Consider the following 26,302-nt stretch of genomic DNA (forward strand, 5'->3'; position numbering starts at 1 on the left):
AGACATGCTTTTCAAATCTACCTTAATTTTCTTAATTGCGAGAAAACTACATTAATGTCGTTGCCTTCAAATTACACCTCATTATATATTATGCATTTGTACCCGCGCTTCTTCCAGTGCTCGAAAAAATTCTCAAACTCGATCTTTGGGATAGCCAGGTAGTATTTCTCTGTCAGCTATTTCTTTTAATGTCATAAGCTTGTAAAACGACGGTTCGTTAAGAGTTCATTTATTTTTGAAAGCAGGAAAAAAAGGGATGGTGGACATTACGGACACTGGGGAATCGTTACAGTTTTGTGCTTGGCCAAAAATTCACAAAGAAGCAATCAAGTATGAGCTGAAAAATTATATTTGGACCAAAATATGCGATTATTATATTCTGTACCAATTCATTTGAAAATGGGTTGAGATTGCGCCGTTGTATTGATGATACTCACTCAAAGCTCTCGTTAAATTAAGTTCAAAGGTTAAGTTTCAGAGAGTTATAATCGCACATTTTCGTCCAACCTCAATCACTAAATGTCCTTAAAAATCCAGCGCATTGAATAAAATATTGAAAGGGCTGGATATCCAAGAAAAAGCGTTTTCATGGTAACTGCAAGGTCCATCCAAAAATTTTAGCGTTGCCATAGCTCACTAACTAAGGAGAGATTTCTCCATGTTTGTGGGCAAAAAATGCTTAAAATCATCTCCCTTACCGCCTCATGAAGTATTGTAAATTTCTCCTGAAACATCTGGTATAGTGCTTAGGTAGTGCTTAGGACAAAGGGGAGTACAAAATTATTTCTGAAGGTAACTATTACTAAGTTACTATAGAATGAAATTTGGATTTTTTTAAAATATGTTTTAAAATACCCCCTTCTTGTTCTGCTTATAAAGCGTCATTATCAAGAAATACTTAGCCACTTCATAGTGCCTAGATAAAGTATACTTCCTGTGAGAAAAAATACGGAAATAAATTAGGCACGTTATATTGAGTTAAGATAAGAGGGTGCAATATAGAAGGTCAATAGTTGAAAGTCAGAATGACGGAGTAACAGGTGCCTTTTGCACTAAGAATAATTAAAATGGTTCCAATTTAGCAATGAAATTTTTTCCTGGAGCCATATGTGATGACATAATTTAAATTATCGCAAAAAATACCCGATTACGCTTCATCTCTTAAATGAACAATCGTTAAAATGAGGCACCCAGTCAAATCCAGGATATTATAAACAAATGCTCTAAGTATCGCCTGTAGGAATCAAAACTTGAATTTATTGTCCCTTGCTCATGAACGTCTGCTACACTATTCTAAGTAAGAACTATAGAAAACTTGAGTGTAAACAACAGCTTTGCAACTCTACTATCGTCTGCAGATATAAATGTATGTCACAGTAAAGTTTTAATTACCCTTGGTTAAAACCATGACAACTAACTACAGTGAATTTTCCGAAATTGAAATATTAACAATTTCGCAAAATTACCCACTCAATGGAAATATTTTCCCAGCATGTGTCAAGCAGAAAAAAATTTTCACCAAACAAGTCTTTCTTACTATAAAATAGAGCCATTTCGTGACTCTTCACGCTGAATGTGACCACTGACGGTTTAGATTTTATTGGTAGATAAAATAATTGCTTGCATTTTCCGACTATAGGAATAACTTCGAAAGCGAGTAATGATAGTTCAGAAGGAAACAGTAGAATAACGGGTATTTTTCAGTGGCTCTTTGCTCAAGCAAAAAAACATCCTTAGACATAATTTGTGGAAGAACTCACAACAGACAGTATTATTATATTATTCCTTTATTTCCACAATAGACTTGAAAATTCTGTAATACAGGCCTGTTTTAAGCCTACTATTTGCATTTATTTTGGGTGAGCCGAAAGAGTATGTACGAGGGAAAAAAATTAATATTTCATTAATGTTTAAAAATTCATTAATTATTATCTGAAAATCTTTACTTTAACATTAGTAAGATAATTGTATCTATATCATGAAATGAAGATCAGGCATCAGCCAATTCTGAGTAAGAATATATGTAAAATTTCAACTGAAATGTTGAAAGCCAACTTAATTAACTGGAAAAACATGCATTCAATCAATATTAATTTCCTTGAACAAATATTTGTAATTAAAAGTGACAATAAAACCATGGTTCTGATTTATCTGAGAGAAAGAGAATTTGAAGTAATTTCAGGCATTTAGAATTTCGGTATTACAATAAGACTTGCCGGAGTTAATCAAAGAGACGTAGGATATTTAACTGTGATACACTGCGAGTAGTTCATTTGCTAAAATATAATTGGGAGGAGAAATTATCCCTTGTAATAGACAACAAGAAAAATATTTTGTAAAATTTTAACATTATGCACCCTTGTAACAGAGTCGCTCCGGAATAAATGTACTATGTTACTACTGCCGAAACATCCACCATAACAATGATACAATCCGATGTTTTGGCCCTTACAATCAATTTTCTAGACCGAAAACTAAACGCTCAATGAAGGAAATGAATATAACACTCACCTAAACATCACAGGTGTAGGGCGTAGCCAAATTTAGTTGAAAATCACTTTCAACTCTTTCGGCGAGCTAGATATCAAACATAATTAAAATATTTCGTTCCCAACTTATGATCGGATGATGTAACTGAAGTCCCGTCACTCTCAATAACTCTCCACATTCTCATTCTATTTCGTCAGCAAATTTTCTCCGCGAAATGCTTTCCCATCGTTTCGATAGCTTCAAGTGAAGGCTCCTCCCATTCACAAATAAGTATAAATAAAGCAAGACAACGGAGGCTAGGACATCATTCCCAGTTTCTGCTCACAATCAGCAGTAGTAGCAACCAACAGCCAACATGATCTCAAAGGTAAAGAGTCCAGCAAATGTTGGCTCCTAATTTCAATTTATACTTAAATTTAAGTAAAATTTAAAAAGTAAACAGCAAAATTTAACATAATTTTTCGCATATCGCCGTGAAAACTGATCATTATGGGAATATTACTTACCGTTTAAAATCAATTATTATGAATATTAACAAATTTGATCAGTAAAACAAAATCAAACAAATAAATTTAAAAACATTTTGCCATTTCTTTTATATTCTTTTGGATTAAGTTTGCGGCATTTCAAATGAAATTAAGAATTGCTGTCTGTTTCTAAAATGAACTCTGAGAAAAATAAGATGTCTTTCAGGCTGTATTCGTGAATACCTCGCTCTCCATCACAAAATTAGCATATAGCTTGAAAATATGTTCTCATTTTCCTGTTTATCAAATTTTGCATGTCACATGAAATGCTCTACACGAGCCTTAATAAAGGTTTTATTTACCTAAATTGTAATTCCATTGTGTTCCACGCTGGAAATGTTCCATTGGAGCATTTCCATTGTGTAATCGTAAAACACGAAAAGTCATAAGTATCATGTACTGATTTAAAATATTATTCAAGTTTCTTTGGATGTGTTTCATTCGAAAATATTCATCATTTTTTTCAATATTCATAAGAAATAAAAGCAGAGAGAATAAGTTTGGCAATCCTAGATTAAAACATTTCCTATTTAAGGAAATCAAACGCTGAAATATTGTCTGACCTTTTACTACGAACAAATATTTTAGAAGCTCAAAACACTATAAATTCATTTGCCTCCCGCGGGTAGGTACTATTTCTGGCTTGCTTTGCTGCATCGGCCCGGGCGCTGCCTGGTGGACTATACGGAGCTGTTGGACACTTGGATCAATACGTAAGTAAATGCCCCCACAATATCATCATACAAAGGCGTCATCAAATGTTTTGTTCAAAAATGATATAGTTTAATATGGTGCATTAGCGGATATATTACTTTAGGGCAATTTTAATTCTTGGCGCGTGACATAAAAGATGTAAAATAACTTTCATTACCAATATCCACCCTTATTTACTAATTAAAATCGCGAAGTAAAATATACAATACAAAGACATTAATCAAAACACTTTCTCATGTAACAGTATAATTTTAAATAATAGCTTAAGTATTTGGCTTAAAAACATTAAATATTTACTTAAATTATATTTCAGGCATAAAAAATAGAGTAATATAAGATAACCGCGAATAATGGAATTACACTTGACGAATAGAGAATTAATTAAATAAATATATTTTCAGGCGTACCCAAAGTACAACTTTGACTATGGCGTGAGTGACCACAAGACCGGTGACCAGAAGAGCCAGTGGGAGACGAGGGACGGAGATGTTGTCAAGGGTGCTTACAGCCTCCACGAAGCTGATGGCACAGTGCGCACAGTCGAATACACCGCTGACAAACACAACGGATTCAACGCAGTCGTCCATAGACAGGGAAAGGCCGTGCACCCGCACCACTACGCACCAGTCCATCACCACGGAGGATACGCCGCAGTAGGACACTTGGGCGCTTATGGAGTCGGCCACTACGGCCATGGCGCCACTTCATACGCTAACGGTAACAACATCGCCATTGGACACGGAGTCGCTGCTTACGGATTGGGAGGATACCACGGCGGATATGGATACGGTGGCTATGGCTACGGAGGACACTATGGAGGACACTTCGGCGGTGCTTCCTCTTATGCCAATGGCAACAGCATCGCCCTTGGACACGGAAACTATCATTAATGAAACTAATTACTCATACGGAAAATAAACAACTCATCTGCATGAAATCGTCGGACAAAATGAATAAAACCTCTTATTTATAGATTAAAAAAGTATTAATTTTTTATCTCTCGCAACTTCTCATGGTCGAACGAGAATGTGGCCATAAGATATGTGGTTTTAAATTGAAATACATTTGGATATCCTCTCATATTGATCGCACCTTCATATGCCATAATGAAACTTAAGGTATTCAGATACATAAAAAGTAATTTTTTGGTAATATTTTTAAAGTGAAGGTTAAATGAAAAGAATAAATATGATACAACATTTACTGCGGTGAAAGCAGGTAAATAAATCCGCTCAGTGACATAAAGGCATACATATTCAGCGACAATGATACGATTTGATTTCGCAGAAATAAATAGAAAGGGGAACATTTAAAATGCACTGCCCGTAATTTTGAATGCTGTTAATCATTCAATGTGGGCTAGTGGGTGTTCAAATTTGTATTTATTTTTGTTAAAATTCATTATATTCATGAATCCTTTACACGTCAAAAATTGATAAAAGTTTTAAAAAAATGTAAACGGTATGCTCTTGAGAGAAGAGGCTACTCCTGAATATAAAAAGATTTCCCTTTTAATAATAATAATTACGCTGCTTACTTTTATGATATCGTACGGTAATAAAGTTGTAGAGGTTTCTATATGGAACTTGAGCGTGCACTTTTTGTGCCCATGTATGCTTTTACAGCATGTGACAAGCACGAGGGTGGCTAAGAGAAGCTAGAATAGTTTGGAAGCTGTATGTATTAGCCAGGAAAGCATTCACTTTTTGAGATTATAAGAATGGAATCGCCATTTGTGTTAAAAACTATTTAAACCAAAACATGGTAGAATTGGTGTGCACAGGGCCGAAGATTTTAGGCTCAGTAGTGCTGCAAAAAATTAAATGAAAAATCTGGAGAAGCTCGTAAGCGTTTGCAGCATGAAACCAAACAATCCAAAATCACATCCTCTGGAACTACCCACAGGTCTTGATACATGTTCAACTACTTCATTAGTTTGGAAAATAAAGCTAAATTGATGCCTCTAATATTTCAGGTAATTCTGCCGATAGAAGTAGGATTTCATAAAATGAAGCAGAACAGCTTGCGTGAAATAAAACCACCGAAATGGACGATGAATATGAAATAAAAGAAAACTGTTTTTTTCAATTTGTGTGTTACCTACTTCTACCTATCTCTATTCTACTTCTCTCCTACTTATTCTTACTCATTATCTCTACTATTTATTTCCAATCATATTGACAAAGTCATTTTTGTTCACATTATACGTGCTTTTTAAAATTTAACCGCTTGCTATGACACGGTTATAAATCAGAAATAACTTTGACCATAAAAATCTGCCACATTGGTTATGCAAAATGGATTGAAGAAAGAGGTAATTGATTACGGAGGTAAAGGGCATATTAAAATAACTGTATTGCGAAAAAATTTCAAGCATGAGGGAAAGACACGGTTATTAACCAGGCAAGGCACTCAAATAGACTAAAAAGAGGAAAGGAGAGTGTTAAAGAAGGTAAGCCGGAAGACATTACGGAGCATAATATTTACTCGTGGTGGTTATAAAGCAACTTTTTTAATTTCCTTTTCGTTCTATTTCACCATTTCTTTCACCCAAATAACCTGTCACGTTATGCATAATCAATACAAGGCACAGGGATGTGATAATCATTAGTTTTGGTAGAAATTCCTCTTAAAAATGGAAACTAACGCCAAAGACCGTCAAACCTCCTGAAACAACTAAAATAGAAACCATTCACCTTTTTATTGAATAACAGCACCCTGAAAAAAACTTCACTTTCATGACCCTTCTCTTAAATCGCTTCTATGAACTCAAACATGGTCACGAAATACGTTAATTTAGGATGTAACTTTTGTCCTATTCGGTTACCCAATAAAGAAGAGCCATTTGATCCTTGGTTTGTCGAAGAGGTCATAATAATACAAATATAAACTTATTATTAGAATAAACTTAGGTTTGGGAGATGCTTCTTCCACGTAAAAAAAACCATCAGAAAACAATTGCTAGGATAATAATTGATCCATATTTTGTCTTCGTTTACACGATTCACACCTTTTCGCCTGTGTTCACCGAATCTTCGAAAATAGCTGTTTCTTAACTCTGGGCTGGTACATACATAATTCTCAGTTGAGAATCCTCGACTTCAACGTCACGTTGATTCTATTAGGTTTTTATGTTAGGTGAAGTTGCTCTGATAAACAGAACGCTGAAGAAATAATCCAGCAGCTCAGTTTCTCCCTTAATAATTAGTTATTTCAGGAGTGACCTTATGTCTGCTTCTACTTAACATAATGATAAGTAAATAAAACTTTGTAATCCCACATAAATACATATGAACATTATTTATGTCTAATAACAGAGTTTTCTTTACTTTAAAATTCTAATAATGGTGGGCGAATGAGCTTCAAAGCCATCACAATTATCTAATAGGTCATTCCCCGTTCTTTTGTATACTCCCGGAAAAAAATACCCTCTTCTCGTAATGAGTATGAGAAATAGAGAAAATCTTGGGTGCGTTGTGAGTTACACATTATCTTAAAGACGACCTCGGTGCTACTATGGGTTGTCCTTCTGGTAGTCGTGAAATAATTGCATTTTATTCCATTTAATATCAATCGAAGAAAAATAAAAAATATCTCAATAATTTTTATCCTCATCTCTTCTGCGTTGCTCCAACATATATTGATATTTGAGCAATGAATTGAGAGGTATCATATTTACTAGTGGCGGTCATACACCAACTATTATCTGCGATTCAAGTATTAAATTTAAAAGTAAATTATTTTTAGACCATTCCTCGCGTATACGCAGCGTAAATATTGGAAAATAAAAGGCTTGGCAAATTATTCGCTGAATACAAATGATGAAACGAAGAGATAAATTATAAGATAAGAGTGGATTATAGGATAAGAGAGACAAATTCCATCAAAAATCCAAGACTTTTCTTAACCAATGGTTTTATGCAATACTGAGCAGAGGAAGATGACAAAAATGGAACCAACGCAACGTCATATTTCATAATAGCTCAAGATGACGTTGGGATCCACCAACACCTTATCTATTTTTTTCCGAATTCAAATCACATCGTTGTCGCTGATTTAGTATGCCTTTATGCCTCTGAGCGTATTTGTTTCGCCTGCTATCACCGTTGACACTGTAGTTTCACCTATATTCTTTTCATTTAAACTGTAATTGAAAAATATATGAGCAAAATAATTTAATATATGTATATTTGATTACCTTAAGGCGTCGGTGGACCCCAGCAGCCCATTTCCAAACAGGTTACATCATTCCATTTCCAATCCTTTTGGAATTGTTTGAAAATTCAATCTAGATGGATTTTTGTCAGGCCCGAATAATCACACTCGACTTACCCATCGATTTGAAGGCCTTAACTACTGAATACATTTCATGCCCTTCTGATGATCAGCTTACGCAAATGAAGCAATTTCTCTCTTATATTCTATCGCCCCCATGTCCTCCAATTCAACCATTGGAATTCGCACAATTCATATTCCTTAGCTCCTTTTCATTAGTCGAAGTTTTCGAAAGTATTCCTTCTCATTACCACATATTCGTTTCATCCCATTCATTGCACACCTTCGTTTCATTTCAACATCTATTTACGCGTGAAGGCGTTTTCCACCTAAAATATAGTATAAATAATTCAGGCTACCGTGTTCAGGACATCATTCGCAGTTCCTTCCTGACGAGCAGCAGCAGCAACCAGCTATAACCATGATCTCAAAGGTATGGAAAAGGGCAAAATTAGCCTTCAAACTTTTCATAGCTTTAAAACAGTTAACCAAAACCTATGACACAGCTAAGGATTACAAATTATTAGTTTTATAAGCCTACAATAGTATGTATTATGATCAAAACGAGATAATGACATACATTGCTGTTAAATAGTTGAAAATAGAAAATTTAGGTTCATTTGAAAAAAAAACAAGACCCGAGAAAGTAATTCCAATTAACAGAGGTCCAGTATAATTATTAAAAAGGGGAAGAGAAGGGATTCAATACATACATATTTTTTCAATTTGATCTCAGATAGCAAATTACGAATCAATATTAGAATATTTTTTCAGTAAATGTTCCGTTGCTAGTATGCTAGTACGGCCGACGCGAGGTTTGCAGTACTAGATAGAGAATAGAATAAATTATATTCTAAAATATTTTATGGATTAGGTATATAGTTATTACGACAGCATACCTACAAGAACTTTATATTTCATCAGTTTGTAAAATATATAACCAAATTGACAGCTTACGTGTTCAGCGTAAAATTTAGCATTTCTGTATAAAGTCATTCATGAGTAAAACATTGGAAATTAGCCGAGCTAAGGTTGAGCATTTGACAAAAAGACATTCTCCAGACAGTAAGTAATATATTGCTACAGATCTTGGAAAGAAGAAAATATTCAGAATTTCAGAACAGTAAGAATAACTATTTCTGCTTTGAATAGGTCCTACTTCTAGCTTGCATTGCAGCATCATCATGGGCCTTGCCTGGAGGACTTTATGGCACTATCGGACATTTGGATCAATACGTAAGTAAATATTATATCTTACTCGCACAATGTCGTCATAATATAGTACATAATTATTTTTGCTGAAACATTTACACTTTTTTTAAAACGACCAGAGTTTACAATTTGAGTTGATTACTCCTATACTGGCGGCAATTTTGCTGTTGCCACGGTTTTAGCTAAATTTTCTTGCGTTAAAGCATTAAAAAACATTTTTACAAGCATCAATCGCAATAATTAAAAAATCTTACAGTGCAAAGGTATTTGACAAATAATGGCTAATAATATAATATAATAATAAAATATAATAATAGTATAATAATAGTATAATAATAATAGATAACCGCTAATAATGTCATAACAATTAGCAAAAATATAACAGGAAAATTCAAATTCATACAGAAACTATATTTTTCAGGCCTACTGAAAAATACCAAACCGCTAATTTAAAATAATACTATTCCAGGCGTACCCAAAGTACAACTTTGACTACGGCGTGAGTGACCACAAGACCGGTGACCAGAAGAACCAATGGGAGACGAGGGACGGAGATGTTGTCAAGGGCTCTTACAGCCTCCACGAAGCTGACGGCACGGTGCGCACAGTCGAGTACACCGCTGACAAGCACAACGGATTCAACGCTGTCGTCCATAGACACGGAAAGGCCGTGCACCCGCACCACTACGCACCAGTCCATCACCACGGAGGATACGCCTCCGTAGGACACGTGGGCACTTACGGAGTCGGCCACTACGGCCATGGCGCCTCTTCATACGCTAACGGCAACAACATCGCCATCGGCCACGGAGTCGCTGCTTACGGACTGGGAGAATACAACGGTGGATATGGATACGGTGGCTACGGCTATGGAGGATACTTCGGTGGTGCTTCCTCTTATGCCAACGGCAACAGCATCGCACTTGGACACGGAGGCTACCATTACTAGAGTCCATTATTCAAACTGAAAACACATCTCATTGTACAAAATGCACGAAAAAAATAAACAAAACTAATTGACTATAGATTAAACTTAGTGCAATAATTTTACTCCTTTCCCTCTGCCAATTAAAGATATTCCATGGAGATACTTGAGCCCTTAATTCAATGATTTTACTATTCTTATCATTTTCGCCCTGATTATGATAGCTTCATAACAATGCAAAAATAATAGATTTTCCAAAACGAAAAATTTACCGCATCAAATTGCAAAAATAATTTTAACAACGCAGGAATGACATAAAAACTAATTTTTCTATACATATTATAATTTAATTCCTATAAGTAGTTTTTATGGGTAAAATAATAGGTACAACCTCACTAACGATAGTCACTTCTCATGAAGGCTGGTAAACTTCAGCCGAATTAATCGAAATATATAGAAAACAATCAAATGGAAGTTAATATGGATGCTAATAATGTGGACAACAATGAAAATTCGAAAGACTAGTGTTTGCTATAGATTCTCTTTTTGACCTTTGAATGCATGCGTCCTAGACATGATGATGCACTATTGTTACCTGTACCCACGAAACCTTAAGGCCGTTTCTCCCATTCAATGCCAGAGTTCTCACCTCCTCCGTCTCATGATACAGCTCCGAATTGCAGTGCATTGGACGCTTGACGCTCAATAAACGAGAGTAAGCCTTAAATTAAAAACATGCATAAGCGCCCTATCTGGCTTGGCAGAGATCAAATGCAGAAGCCAAAGTTGGCATCCCGGCTTCAATATTACTATGGGATATGCAAAAAGGTTTATATTTGTATTTATCGAGACACTTTTTCAATTTTTTTTTTCAAAATATATTTGATCGGTCTTCTAATATCGGTCTTCTATATTTACTGTTTCGTTAGCAATAGTCAGCAATAAGTTAGCAATCCTCTACATTAAATAAAACGCAAACGTAACTAGACGAGTGAGGTTAAATAAGGTATGGAGATATTTGGGAAGGAGTTTTGAGGTGCTAAGAAATACCTTCGTGACTATTTGAGAGCTTGTGGTATTCGAATGAACGCCGAGACAGCGTTCTCTTTCAGAGCATACTCTCATAATGTGTTTCAAAAATAGACTTTTTTCTTAACATACAAGTGCAGAAAACATTGACCTCCGAGGCCGTACAACGAAAGCTTTTGAGCTCCGTAAAAATGAAATGCAATGGTCTGGGACCCTCCAAAGGAGTATGAAACCAAATAAACCATCGACGTTTATCACCACCTAAGATAACCATAGCCCTATGTTTTTAGGTGAGGAGTGACTAAATACTGTGATTTGAGCTGTGAGGGCAAAAAAATTATTTTTGAAAGCTGAATTATTTCTGTAGCTATTACTGAATAGCCCTATGATATGTATTGTATTTTATAGAATGACCGATAGCGTTTATAAAAACCATAGGTTTTTAATTTGATCCATCTAGAATACTCTATTTTGCATAATTCTCAATAATTGGTTAGCCATTCTCATAGTACCAATTTCAAGTGTACTTTCTGCAAGCAAATATGGAAAGATATTACGCTACGCTGAGCTTACCAGAGGAGGTGTTATTTGGAAGAATAATGGAGCGTATTAAAGTTGAGGATTACGGAGGAAAATCTACTCGGTTAATGAGAACGATAGAAACGATCCAAATTAACCAATGAAATTTATTCCGAGAGCCTTAGCTGATAACCTAATCTTAATGTTCACGAAAAATCACCCGATCAATGTTTGCGCCTTAAATCTACGCTCACGAAAACGAGTTACCCAATTGACTCTAGAATATTATACACATAGGCTACAGCAACGCCTCCACGAATAAGAATACCTTGGATGTGAGCTAAGCAGAATTACGGATATTTTCACATCATCGGTTTACACAAGCACAAAATATTCTAAGTCATATTAGCAGGAAGATCCCACAACACAAAAATTATTTTAAGACTTAATTTTCTAGATTAGTCTTGGAAATCTGTTTTATAAGCCAACTTTTTGTATTTCTTTCGAGAAAACCCAAATTCACGTGGGAAAAAATTTAAAGTTTAAATAGTTTTTAAAATCTCATAAATGAGCATTAGAAAAACTTTCCTTTCACAGCCGTGGGATACATTAGTTCATGATCTAAATACATGTATCTGAGTTTGAATATTTGCGGTTCAATTCAAATTTTATTCAAATTTTAAATACTAATATACACCGACTCTATTTAATGGAAAAGTATACCTTCGATTAATATAAAATGCGTCAAACAAATGCTTGACATTGAAATGACATTAAAACCATGGCATCTTAAAATTATGGCACTATGGCATCTAAGAAAATAGGTATTTAAAGCAATTTTATTCCTGGCATTTGGAATTTCCAGTTTGCAGGGAACATCGCCGGTGAGTAAAGCAGTGGGATTTTTAGCAGTGATATACAGTGAGTACTTAACCATTACCTGCTGAAACATAATTAAGATAAGAAACTATTGATAACACGTAAATACATTTTGTGGAATGATTATTCTAATAACACATGTAGCATAGTTATTTCAAGAGAGATGCACAATATCATTACAGACTGTGGAATCACCGTAATTTCCGTGACAGGATCCACAATTGTGGCCCTGACAACAAATTTCCTTGCCCAAAATGGCTCAATCAAGTAACTGTGTATATCACTAACCTAGACATCTAAGGTGCGTGGTGTTGACAATTTTATGAAAAAATCTTTTTCGGCTCTTTCTAAGAGATAGAGATCTAAAATAATTAAAATATTTCGGCACCAACCGACGATCGGATGATGAAACTGATGTCCCGTCACTCTTATTTTACACCCCACATTCTTTGTCGGAATTCGCTCATTCGACACATATTAGCACAATTTCGTCAGTAAATATCTCCGAAAGTTTTCTCCATAATTTCGATACTCAGCCTCAAGTGAAGGTTCCTTCCATTCAAAAAGAAGTATAAATAAAGCAAGCCATCAGTAGCCAGGACATCATTCGCAGTTTTTCCTGTCAATCAGCTGTAGTAACCAACAGCCAACATGATCTCAAAGGTAAGAGGCCAGCAAATTTCGTCTTCTATTTTAAATTTATATAATGTTAAAAGAATGAACTTCATCATTTAATTTTTCGCATGTCGCCAGATAAACTTTTTAGTATGGGAAATATTGCTTATCGCTACTTATTAGCTCTTTCATATAATAATTATTTTTGGCATGTTATAAAAACTCGCGGCTGAGCTTAAAGCCACCGAGGGCGTCCACCGGGTTGCGGATGGTGGGTCAACCTTTAGATATAGAGGTTAGCTGCGAGATAAGTGAGTTCTCTCTTCGAATAAGCAGTCGTGGACAAAAAGCGGCGGTTTCTGAGGGGGTATTGGGCTACCCTTGGGTAAGGTAGACCATTTAAAAGATACCAAAACCTGTGAAGATACCGTGACTTGGCGACTGGGGGCCGCCAACAATTATGCCTATCATCACCCGGGGGTGAGGGCAGCAGCTCTTCTTCACATGTGCGAAGGTGGAGACCATACTGGTCGGTACAGCGACACACATTCCACTACGGGCGTGGTAACATTTACTTTAACGGCTGTAGTACTGCGATGTGCAAGGCGAGAGGAAACCACCACATTATCATCCCGAGGAGTCACAGCTACTCCACTCAATTTATATACTGACATGATGGAATTCTCTCGGGTAAAATATTCCGGAGGTAAACTAGTCCCCCATTCGGATCTCCGGGCGGGGACTACTCGAGAGGGTGCATCGGTCAAACGAGATAGAATGTTACGGATAGGAACATGGAACGTCAGATCACTTCGTACCTGCGGTAAGCTAGAGAACTTGACGGTGGAGATGCGAAGAACGAACCTCGATGTATTAGGCATCAGCGAAATGAAGTGGCCCCAGGAAGGAGACTTTTGGAGTGGAAGCTACAGAATGATACACACGGGATCGCTAAATGGTAATGCTGGAGTAGGCATAATGCTTAGAAAGAGCGCCGGGATGCGTGTTAAAAGCTACCTGCAGTTTAATGAAAGGATAGTAATGGTGAAGATAGATACGAAACCCGTAGCTACTGTAGTGGTACAGGTTAACATGCCTACGTCAGATTATGAAGACGAAGAAGTAGAAGATGTCTACCAAGATATAGCGGAAGTTATCAAGCAGGTAAGAGGGGAAGAAAATCTTATTATTTTCGGGGACTGGAACGCCGTCGTCGGAAAAGGTCAAGACGGAATAATAACTGGGAAATATGGGTTGGGTAACCGAAATGAAAGAGGAGAAAAGCTACTTGAATTCTGCTCGGAGCACAGGCTAGTGGTTGCCAACACTTTATTCAAAAATCCCCTGCGAAGAAGATACACGTGGAAGATGCCAGGAGACCGTAGAAGATTCCAAATCGACTACATTCTAGTAAAACAAAGATTCAGGAACCAGGTGAAGTACTGCAAAAGTTATCCAGGGGCAGATATCGATAGTGACCATAACTTATTTATGATGAAATGCCACCTTAAATTTAAAAAGTTGAAGAAAGCCGTGAAAAACATATGGCAGGTTGAAAAAATGAGGGAGGTTCAGCATCAACTGGCTTTTAAAGAGGCTGTAGAAAATAAAATAGGGGAGGATACGACCAACAAACCAATGGAAGAGAGTTGGAAAACCATTAGAAGTGGTCTGCAGGCGGCAGCTGAGGAAGTTCTTGGTAAAGGAAGAGTCGTTATGAAAAAACCATGGATAACGCAGGAAGTATTAAATCTCATTGAAGAAAGAAGAAAATACAAGGCTGCGAAAACAGAGGAAGGACAGAATCGTCACAAGAGAATAAGGAACGGAATATGTCGTGAAGCGCGGAAGGCTAGAGAAACGTGAATGAAAAGCATTTGCGAAGACGTGCAAAACAATCTTAAACATGGAAAAGTAGAGGCCGCTTATAGGATAGTGAGGAACCACTTTAAGGAAAGGGGCGTAAGATGTAATACCCTTAGGGACAAAGACGGAGAACTATTGATGGAAAACGAAGAAAAAGGGAAGAGATGGAAGGAATATCTGGAAGATTTGTACAAAGGAAGTCGCCTCAGAACGAATGCTATCGAAAACGAGAGGGAAGTGGATGCCGATGACATGGGAGCCCCAATTTTAAGATCGGAATTTGATGCGGCTGTAAGAAACCTCAGGATAAATAAAGCGTCTGGCATTGATGACATTCCTGCAGAACCAATAAAAAATTCAGGAGAGAAGACGTTGAACCAGCTATACAAAATCATTAGTGAAATATATACGACAGGTGAGATACCAAAGGATTTCGAGAGGAACATTATAATCCCTATTCCTAAGAAGAAAAGAGCGGAAAAGTGCGAAGATTTTAGGACCATAAGCCTTACTACACATACGTCAAAGATACTGACAAGGATCATCTATAGAAGAATAGAACGAAAAGCAGAAGAGTACTTGGATGAGGACCAATTTGGATTCAGAAAAAACTAAGGCACAAGAGAAGCAATATTGGCCCTAAGACTGCTCATAGAGAAGAGAATGGAAAAGAACAAGCCAACATTCGTTGCGTTTGTGGACTTAGAGAAAGCATTTGACAACGTGGATTGGAGCACAATGCTTGGAATCCTAAAGGAAATTGGGGTTCTTTATAATGACAGAAGAATCATCCACAGTTTATACAAAAACCAAGTAGCCGTGATAAAATCAGGGCCCAGCTGTGAAGAAGCAAGAATAAAGAAAGGAATGCGACAAGGCTGTACATTGTCACCCGTAATTTCCTACGTTTACATTGAAAAAGCCATTAATGAAATCAAAGAAAAGGAATTAGGAGTGAATATCCATGGAGAAAAAATTAGCATGCTAAGATTTGCCGATGACATAGCCGTTATAGCAGAAACAGAGAAGGATTTGAAAAATATTCTGGTTAATATGGGTAGGGTAATGAGTAGATATCAACTGAAAATAAGCACGAAGAAAACCAAGATCTTAGTATGCAGCAGAAGAGAAGAAGTCAAGACCAACATTAAAATAGGGAGGCAAAAACTGATAGAGGTGGATGAATTCTGTTATTTGGGAAGCAAGATAACTAGTGACGGGAGAAGCAAGAAAGAAATTATCAGCAGAATAGCCCAGGCGAAGAGAGCATTCCACCAAAAGAGAGACCTGCTTACAGCGGGAAACTTAAATATGGAAGTAAAGAAACAATTTATAAGAACCTAAATCTTGAATATGCTCCTTCACGGAAGTGAGGCATGGACAATGACCGCAGGGGAGAAAGCAAGGATAGAGGCCTTTGAAATGTGGTGCTACAGAAGAATGATGAAAATCAAATGGATCGACCGAGTTAGTAACGAGGAAGTCCTAAGAAGGGTAGGAGAGAAGAGAAGCCTCATGAAAGCCTTAATAAGAAGACGGAACAACCTTATAGGCCACATCTTGAGACATGATGGCCTGATGAAGACAATCGTCGAAGGACAAGTGGAAGGCAAGAATGGAAAAGGAAGACCCCGAACAAAATATATGGAACAAGTAAAGAGAGATGTGAAAGAGAAGAAATACGTAGGTATGAAAAGATTAGCTGATAGGAGAACTGAGTGGAGAGCTGTGTCAAACCAATGATGATGTTATAAAATAGAAAATAAAAAAGTAACAAAAGTTTAGCAATATTCCGTGCATTATTTCCATACAAGGCTATGGATATATGTGAAATTCAAAGCTGTTATGGGATTGTGATCCCAAAATACGTTCTCAAAACAATTCAAAATATATTTATCATGCATACATCACCCATACACGTCGATCTCCACCACCACTCTAGTATTTATTATGGAAATGTGTTCTCCTTTAAGCATTAGTTAAACTTGGTAGGCATACTTGAAACTTTTGGCATAAACGAGTATAAAGGGCTTTTTTCTAAACTGTTTGATCATTCCGAAAGCGTGAGAGAATAGATTGAAAAACAATACATTTTATTTACTGATGCGAACTATTGTTCAAGTTTATTGGAATATGTTTTTCTTTAAAATATTCATTATTTTTTAATATTTGTAAAACAGTAAAACAGAGAGAGTCAGACAAAATCGCCTATATTGGAATATATCCTATTTCGTGAAAGCACACATTGAAATAATATTTGACGTTAAATAACGCAAAAGTACTTAGGAAATTTACAACACTAAAAATTCATTTGTCTCCCACGAGTAGGTCCTACTTCTGGCTTGCATTGCTGCATCGTCCTGGGCACTACCTGGTGGACCATACGGTGCTGTTGGACATTTGGGCCAATACGTGAGTAAATTCAATAGCCGTCACCCAAAATAGCCATACAAAGGTGCCATAAAAAATTGGATAAACTCTTTAGAGTAACATAGCTGAACATTTTTAAGAATATTAAAGTTGAGGTATTGGCGGGATGGTTACTTGTAAGGCTATTTTAATTCAAAACGTAAACAATAAAATATATACAAAAGATACACGGCGAAATTCCATTCTTTCTGTAATAATCACTGATGCAGCGTTGAAATAATCAATACTAAATCATAAGCCCTCTCTTATGCAAAAGTAGGAAATACCTACTAATTATGGCTTGACTTTTTGCCTTATTAATAACTAAATGTATGCTTAGATTGTATTTCTCAGGGCCAATAATGGTAGATAAATATTGAATAACCGCTAATCATTTTATTAGACTTCAGGAGTATAATATGAATGAAATAATAAAATTTTTCAGGCGTACCCTAAGTACAACTTTGACTATGGCGTGAGTGACCACAAGACCGGTGACCAGAAGAACCAATGGGAGTCGAGGGACGGAGATGTCGTCAAGGGTGCTTACAGCCTCCACGAAGCTGATGGCACAGTGCGCACAGTCGAGTACACCGCTGACAAGCACAACGGATTCAACGCAGTCGTCCATAGACACGGTAAGGCCGTGCACCCGCACCACTACGCACCAGTCCATCACCACGGAGGATACGCCGCCGTAGGACACTTGGGCGCTTACGGAGTCGGCCACTACGGCCATGGCGCCACTTCATACGCTAACGGCAACAACATCGCCATTGGGCACGGAGTCTGTGCTTATGGATTGGGAGGATACCATGGTGGATATGGATACGGTGCCTATGGCTACGGAGGACACACCGCGGGTGCTACCTCTTATGCCAGCCGCAATGACATTGTCCTTGGACACGGAAGCTACCATTACTAAAGTTTAAAATAAAAATGTACAAGCCTCTTTAAAAAATGCTCTTAAAAACAATAAAACTTGTTATATATATTGAACAAAGAATTTTTTTCACTATCTCACACCGGCCATAACTGAAAATAATGATTACTGTATGAAAAGCTTGTATCCAATGCTTTTGGTTTTCTTCTGTTAATTGTTTCACATTCATCTACCATAACAAGCTAAAAATGCTGTTTACATCGAAAATAAATTGTTAAACTTAAATATTTCTCGCACAGCATATGATATCTCAATCACCGCTTAACAATGGATGGGCTGCCATGTTTACGATCTTGGTTACGGTGGACATTACGATGGTGCCACACTCTATGACATTGGCAACAGCATTACCCTTTGACACGTAGGCTAACTATTGTTAAGTCATCCATTTTGATCTTAAAACACACCTGAACATACGTATAAATACACCTGATATATAATTCAGTCTATAGTTTGCAACTTGGATTGACTAATTTTTTATTTTCAATCCTCAGATAAGGAAGGAATTAGAAAATGGGAGAGTTCACCTCAGTTTAAGCTGCCTTAATATCATTGATCACTCTGCCTTCCTAAGTTCTCATATGTGTTATCTCAGAACTATCAATTCCTACGCAATAAATTAGATGGGAATAACAAAAATAAGTTTTTATTATAACTGAAATCAATTCTTTGTAAGAAGGCATGAAGGTAGTGGAGGACCAAGTCCGGCGGTGCTTTATCCCATGTAAATAGCACCACATCGCCTTTGAGCACGTAGTAAAAGATCTTCATCTATCGGTAAATGCGCCCGAAGAGCAGATCACGTTGAGAAGAGCACAAGATCTCGTTGGATTCACAATCAACCCAGAGGTTTTGCAACTCCAGGAAAATAGTTTTTTTCACATATTTTCCTAGGTTACCTTACGAGGAAATCCGGAACTTCAAATTATCCTCCAAAAATCTATGACGGTTACATGGCCACCTTTTTCGTCCACTTTTCATTTTTATGCCTAACGATTAGACTTGAAATACCTATCTCATCAAAATTGTAATGAAGATGGTGCGTACTCATTTGAATGTGTTTTATCTTAGTAACGGATAAAATCTGAAAAAAATAACATTCTCTCATATTAGAAGGAACAATGTGGAACAAAAAATTACCACCCGAAATCACAAGCTTTCAGTTTCAAATTCAAGTAGTAAAAAATTTTTAAGCAGGCGGGTTACAATCTTTCATTCAGTCCCGCTTCAGCTAAAAAGGCCACTTCTATGTTAGAGTTGACCCAATATCTAATTGTTAGCTTTTCACAATTGAAGCGACAAAAAACAACACGAATTCTTGTTCACTTTCTACGAACCACTCAAATTGCTTTTACTGAGGAGATAAGAATTTTAGGAATGATCAGCTAGGATACAGCGAGATAAATGCAGAGCCTAAACGGGGAATATATTTGAAAATGAATGTAGATGTAGCATGGTTACATATAGATGATTCACGGTTCGGTAAACAAGGAAAATGAATGGAACGAGATAAATGGTATTCATGAATTTTTGGAATCCCATGCTCTTATATCCTTCTCTGACAAAGGACTCTTGCCAATTTCTTATCTCCTTCAAAATTATTCTTTCTTTGCTGGCCATTTCAAGCACTATGTCGTATCTTTTCAAGCCTTATTACTTTGGAAGCCTATTCCGGGTTTAATTTTTCAGGATTCCCGTTATTCTACAGATATCCAAAAGAAATGGTACAATCCAAAGTATTGGGGTAGTAATTATAAGGAGGCACAAAGAGTAATAGAATAAGAAGAAAACTATAATTTCTTATAAGGATGGTGATTTTTCAACCTTGCAGATTACTAAAGAGTGCTAAAATGATAAATCAAACTATTTTCCGTGAGCCTATGCACCGTTAAAATCATACCATTAAAATTCTATAAGGCCTAGTAAATTTTCAAAATAAAATTAGCATTCATTTTCATAATGTAATAAAAATATTGTTATAAAGGTACTTTGACTATGATATACTCATTAATATGTGCAAAATGCAAATGTCTTCTTGTATTAATCACGGTTGTGAATTAACCCTCTACATGAGTTATAATCAAAATAGCCTGATACGAGGTCAGTTCAATAAGTAATGCCACACATTTTATTTTCACGGCCAATTCTGGTTGAAAACCAATGGCATTTCTTGTGGAACGTTCGCGCTTCGTCTCGTTCAGCTCGTATCTCGTATTGACTTCTGATTGGAGACCACGATATTAGGAGCTGTTAAAATGACGTCTTTAAAGGAGGAGCGTTCCAAATAACGGGCAGTGATCGAGTTTCTTATGAGGGAAAACGAGATTATCCCAAATATTCATAGGCCCTTGCAGCATGTCTATAGTGATTTGGCAGTGGAACAGAGTTCGGTGAGTCGTTGGAAAACACGTGTTTCATCATCGCCGCTAAGGGGACGATGAAGAAGTTATTGATGAAGTACGACGTTGGCTCAGAAATCGATCAGTGGAATGGTACCGTTCACGTATTCATGGCATCACTTCAAGGTAGTGTCAAACCGTAGCATTGATGGCCACAACGGAAGAGACATTTCCAAGGCCCTGAAAAGGGCCTTCACCAACCACAACACCGCCACCAAAGAAGAAGGAGAAAAACCGATAGCATTTGCTGGCCTACCTTTCGTCTCGACCGTCTCATGCAAAATAGCTAGAATACTCGAGAGGCATGATATTAAAACCTATTTTCGCCCACCTGCAAAACTTAGAAACCAACTAGTGACGGCCAAGGATCCCTGCGGCCTCATGACACCAGGGGTCTACTAGATTCCACGTGAATGCGGCCAGGTGTATGTCGGTGAGACAGGAAGGACTATCGCCACCAGGATGAAGGAACACCAGCGGCATTTCAGGCTCGGCCAACCCGAAAAATCCGCCGTGGCTGAGCACAGTATATCACGCGACCATGCCATTCGCTGGGAGAACACGAAGGTCCTGTGCCGTGTGGACAGATTCTGGGAAAGGCTGACCAAGGAAGCTATTTTAATTCGGACGACGACTGATACCATGAACCGTGATGCTGGTTACGCCCTAAGCAATTCCTGGAAACCGGTGCTTAAATATGTCAGCGAAGCCCGGGAAAAAAAGGCGGGAAAAGGCGGACCAATCACGAGTCACCTGACCTGGAGCCCATACTATATAACTGGGATCACCCAACGCAAAGACAAGCCCTGATGACGATGGACGACTCGGCTATCGAAACGTCGGCAGAGATGGAGAACCTTATCCGGTGGCAATCCCGAATAAACTTCAACAACAGCATACGCCGGGAAAACCTCAGATCTTTCTTCGTAGCATTGAGTTTTGTTGCTAAAGAATTGGGGAATAATATGGTGTATTTAAATCCTGAATAAAACAACCCTGTTGCAGAAAAAAATTATTTGCATTTACTTTGCCTTCCTCCCCACCTCCCTCGTATGATGAAGATAAACTGATTTACGATTTGGAATTACCATTCCACATGCATATAAAATTTGAATTCGAAACTGCATTCAAATAATCTGAAGGTTAAATTCGCCGATAGATACCCTTCCTTTTTGTATCAAACAAAATATTTAATGGATGGATAAATGCCACATCAAGATTTTTCCATCCTTTTTTTCCTTCGCCATCCTTTCATTCATGCCGGAAATAATTAATCATATGAATAACCTTTTCAGAATATCGAGTAATGCAACCCAAGTCCCATCCATCCCTCCCACTAGCACCTATACGTTGTCCAATTCCGATATTCGCGAACTCCACACCCAGGTGCTTACTTTCATAAGTCACTATCCCCCAAACAGTTTTCCGTAATTTCAACACTCTTTTCTCAAAGAGAAGGCCATTTTCACTGAACGAGTGTAGTATATAAAGTGGGCCAATTATGGACTAGTTATCATTCACAGACTCTCATTGACGGAAAGCGTTAGCAACCAATACCACCATGATCTCGAAGGTAAGGACTCCGAAAAGGACAATGTCCCACATTACTCATTTTTATTAGCAACTATTCCAAATGTAATATGAATTTAGTCAAAATGTGCCTTTAAATGACCTTAGCAGATAATAGCAATACTACGTGGTAGATAGAATTGTATCATCGGCAAATAACCTAATAAATTATCCAAAATCATGAAAATTTAAAAAAATGAATGCTCTTTTTAATTAACTTAATTAAAAAATTAAACGCTCTAACTGAATTAAAATTAAAGTTTCAAAAATTTTCTCATCAAAGAAAAAATTGACTATGGATTCTTAGATTCAATTACAAATATATCTCTTATTAAGAATTTTCAGCAACAAATGAACATTTCAAGACAAATCTTTTTTCCTATCCCATTGCGATTTTGCAGATTATTAAGACAAGCGTAAAAGTATCTACACGGGAAATGTTGATTGCTATAATAGCGCTCTAATTATCTGACAGAACCATAACAAATTGATGCAAAAATCGACTTTGTTAATTATAAAACAAAAAAGGTGAAAAGTATAATTTACATAGAATAGAAATTTTCTCACTAACACTATGAATTACTATTATCCGGTGGATTGAACAAGGTACATGCCATCTCAATTATGAGATTACCATGCGTATAATTTTGGAAAAGTTAAAGGCTTTCAATCAGCACAAGCTAATCATTTAAAATAAAAGCCTTTAGAGCAAATTTTGATGAAAAATATTAAAAATTAAAGTTGAAATTGCTAATTTAGAAAATTATGTATATAAACTCATGAATGTACACCCATCCCATGAATAGGTTCTGCTTCTGGCTTGCATTGCAGCCTCAACAAACGCCTTGCCCGGAGGAATGTACGGAGCTGTAGGACATTTGGATCAATACGTGAGTACAGCGTCATGCGTATTCCGATTAATTCAGAAATATGTAAAACTTAATTGTATTCATGTAATGCCCAATACAGTCCATACTAGATTTTAATGTAAATGGGAAGATTATAAAGAGCGATTTTTATAAGGCGATGACCAAAGAATGCATTGAAATATTTTCAATGGATTTCAAGTGAGGACGATTTAATGCAATAACGTATTTAACATACGGAGTAGGATTGGTTTTGGTATTTTAACGTGCGTGAAAATTGCTCAATATATTTCTTTTTAAATACAACCCCTGTATCTTAGTTTGTGATATCAGCAACAGAAAATCACTTTGTCAATCCTCGGAAAAAATACAACCACTCAATTAAAAATTAAAAAATCCATAAAAAATAGATTACTTTCATACATCTCATCCAGTAAAAACAACATAATGATCAGTTGAACTGGAATTAATTGCATAATTTGTCCATATAATAATTTTGCATTTGCAATAGCGAGTAAATAGTAATATGCTAACTGTCATTTTCAGTCCTGAAACATAACTATTCAACATAGAGTAAAAAATACCAAATACCATATCGAAAAAATATAAAAATCTGCATTGCACACATACTTTTAATTCAATTATTCCAGGCCTATCCAAAATACAATTTCAACTACGGCGTGAGTGACCACAAGACCGGAGATCTGAAGAACCATTTCGAGACGAGGGACGGAGATGTTGTCAAGGGCGCTTACAGCCTCCACGAAGCTGATGGCACAGTGCGCGCAGTCGAATACACCGCTGACAAGCACAACGGATTCAACGCCGTTGTCAAGCGACACGGAAAGGCTGTGCACCCCCACCACTACGCACCAGTCTATCACCACGGAGGATACGCCGCTGCAGGACACTTGGGTGCTTACGGCGTCGGCCGCTACGGCCATGGCGCCACTTCATATGCCAACGGCAACAACATCGCCATTGGCCATGGAGTCACTGCTTACGGACACGGAGGTTATGGATACGGTGGCTATGGCTACGGAGGACACTATGGAGGACACTTCGGCGGTGCTACCTCTTATGCTAACCGCAACAGCATTTTCCTGGGACATGGAGGCTACCATTACTAATGCTTTATATTAAAAATGAAGTACTTAACATTTAAAGAAAATCCTGTTAAAAAGCAATAAAAACCTCTTTTATATAAATAGAAGAGTTTTAATTTTATCACTTCCCTACGCCGGCCTTGGGTGAATTCAATGCTTATGGCTTTCTTCTCGTATTTATTTCACCGTCCACAATTATAAAAAGCCATAAATGGTGCCAACATTGAAAACAAATGTTTATATTTAACTAATACTCAAACAATATAAGATATATCAAATATCCTAACCAGTGCCTAACAACTAGTTCACCATAGTTTTTATAGTATGTTTTCCTGAAACATCACTTCTAACGAGAGAGCTAGCTATTGCGAATACCAGACGTAGCAATCTAATTTAATTTAAGTCAACGAGCAAAATTTGAGTTTTCAGGGATCTAGATAGCGTAATTTACGAAACGAAACAGGAAAAATATCCATATTATTAATAACAGGCACTTTGTTACTTCCACAAAATATTTATCAAAATTTTTATGAGCGGATTCGGCTTTTCACCATTATCAAATTCAGAAAATAATATTTCTACGTCAACTATAATTAAATGCCATAAATGGTACCTACATTCAAAATAACTGTTTATAACAACGTATTTGTTAATGGTATAATAGCCGAAACTGGTAGTAGAAATTTTTATCAATATTTTGTGTATGTAACAAAGTGTCTGTTATCGGTATTATGGAGCCCTTCCACCACGTCCAAGCTTTAAGTTTCGATTTAAAACTATCCATCCGCATGGAATTGAGCGAAGCGGTTTACACACTCCGCTGCACACCAAGGTGCTTCTCGATACACGCTCCACGCTCCTGTGCTAAGCAGTGCCACAGAATCATAAGCCTATCGTTTTCAATATCTCGCAATCTCTATCTGACTGGAGGATTTGATTTTAATTAGAAACGAGTGTTTTCATCTTCAACAAGATACGTGTAGTCCTCATCGTAGTCGCTAAAGGATTGCGAATGTGCAAATTATGCTCTTGTGACGATTTCTCCATCCCAACGGCGTAACCAGATGCAAAAACAGTGGGGAGGAACACGTGGTTCTTCAATTTGTAACATAGAAAATGCTATGAAACGAACAATTTCAAGAAATTGATAACAGCGCTTTATTGTTTTTTTTAATTATTTGCTCGGAAAAAATATTTTTATTTAACTTACATATTTAATAATACTACCACTTTTCTAGGAAATAAAAATTGTCCAAAAATTTCATTATGAGCTAAATTTACTATTGCTTCTACGGGGGGCAGCTGCCCCCTCCAGCCCCCAGCTGGTACGCCCATGCAGAGTCCACTGTCGCAATTAACTCCTTATACTTATTATAAAATCTCTCCAAGTGGCAGCGTCTTAAATGGATTGCAGCATGTAATTACGGAATTCAGTATTATTATTGAGCATAGAATATGGTAGTGAATGATGGTAAGGTAGCAAGGAAAATGAAACAAGCTCTTAAAGAGATTCAGTTAATTTCTAATGCTTCTAATTATTTCAGAGTATAAAATATAATTCAATGATAAATTTCTAAAGCAAACAAACAACTTATAAGGAAACTCTACCGTCATTGTTAGGTAATCAGACCCAGCACGACCGGTTTAGAACCAATTTCCCATTTCTCTTAATTGAATTAAAAAATAAATAAAAGCAGGCTGTCTGACATGTGTGGTAATTTCCAACAATAGAAGCGTTGGGGGCTGAAGATAATCGTCGAGAAAGCGCTCGCTTTCGGAGTTGGAAGTAAAATATCACAATAATTATTATTATTGAATTTGTTTCAAAGTATAAAAAAAAGGTTGGAAATACCTACTGGGCCGTGAAACCTGGGCTTTATAGCGCTGCAAAAGTTGAATTAGGTGGGGTTCATGCGCGATACAGGTACCAAGGATACTGAAAACAAAAAGTCAAATGTC

At 36.9% G+C, this 26,302-nt stretch overlaps 4 protein-coding genes across 4 annotated transcripts; all 4 read left to right on the forward strand.

Annotated features, from left to right (window-relative positions):
- Positions 1–2,845: 2,845 nt before the first annotated feature.
- LOC124161338 (cuticle protein 19-like) lies at positions 2,846–4,621 on the forward strand. The gene is made up of 3 exons (XM_046537652.1): positions 2,846–2,857; positions 3,647–3,730; positions 4,133–4,621. Exons 1-3 carry the CDS (start codon positions 2,846–2,848, stop codon positions 4,619–4,621), a joined length of 585 nt encoding a protein of 194 aa, XP_046393608.1.
- Positions 4,622–8,427: 3,806 nt separating this feature from the next.
- LOC124161340 (adult-specific cuticular protein ACP-20-like) lies at positions 8,428–10,167 on the forward strand. The gene is made up of 3 exons (XM_046537653.1): positions 8,428–8,439; positions 9,159–9,242; positions 9,688–10,167. The coding sequence occupies exons 1-3, from the start codon at positions 8,428–8,430 to the stop codon at positions 10,165–10,167; spliced, it is 576 nt and encodes a 191-aa protein (XP_046393609.1).
- A 3,054-nt stretch (positions 10,168–13,221) lies between these two features.
- Positions 13,222–18,385, forward strand: LOC124161341 (cuticle protein 19-like). Its single transcript, XM_046537654.1, has 3 exons — positions 13,222–13,233; positions 17,380–17,463; positions 17,906–18,385. The coding sequence occupies exons 1-3, from the start codon at positions 13,222–13,224 to the stop codon at positions 18,383–18,385; spliced, it is 576 nt and encodes a 191-aa protein (XP_046393610.1).
- A 3,978-nt stretch (positions 18,386–22,363) lies between these two features.
- Positions 22,364–24,367, forward strand: LOC124161342 (cuticle protein 19-like). Its single transcript, XM_046537655.1, has 3 exons — positions 22,364–22,375; positions 23,178–23,261; positions 23,888–24,367. Exons 1-3 carry the CDS (start codon positions 22,364–22,366, stop codon positions 24,365–24,367), a joined length of 576 nt encoding a protein of 191 aa, XP_046393611.1.
- The last annotated feature ends 1,935 nt before the right edge of the window (positions 24,368–26,302 follow it).

This window comes from Ischnura elegans, chromosome 6 (assembly GCF_921293095.1).
Source record: "Ischnura elegans chromosome 6, ioIscEleg1.1, whole genome shotgun sequence".
Classification (NCBI taxonomy): Eukaryota; Metazoa; Arthropoda; class Insecta; order Odonata; family Coenagrionidae; genus Ischnura; species Ischnura elegans.

What these genes read in the sequence shown, in the direction of transcription:
- LOC124161341 (XM_046537654.1), top strand. An exon ending in TTGGACATTTGGGCCAATAC is followed by an intron (nt 17,464 to 17,905) that starts GTGAGTAAATTC and finishes AAAATTTTTCAG; the next exon opens with GCGTACCCTAAGTACAACTT.
- LOC124161338 (XM_046537652.1), top strand. An exon ending in TTGGACACTTGGATCAATAC is followed by an intron (nt 3,731 to 4,132) that starts GTAAGTAAATGC and finishes ATATATTTTCAG; the next exon opens with GCGTACCCAAAGTACAACTT.
- LOC124161342 (XM_046537655.1), top strand. An exon ending in TAGGACATTTGGATCAATAC is followed by an intron (nt 23,262 to 23,887) that starts GTGAGTACAGCG and finishes CAATTATTCCAG; the next exon opens with GCCTATCCAAAATACAATTT.
- LOC124161340 (XM_046537653.1), top strand. An exon ending in TCGGACATTTGGATCAATAC is followed by an intron (nt 9,243 to 9,687) that starts GTAAGTAAATAT and finishes ATACTATTCCAG; the next exon opens with GCGTACCCAAAGTACAACTT.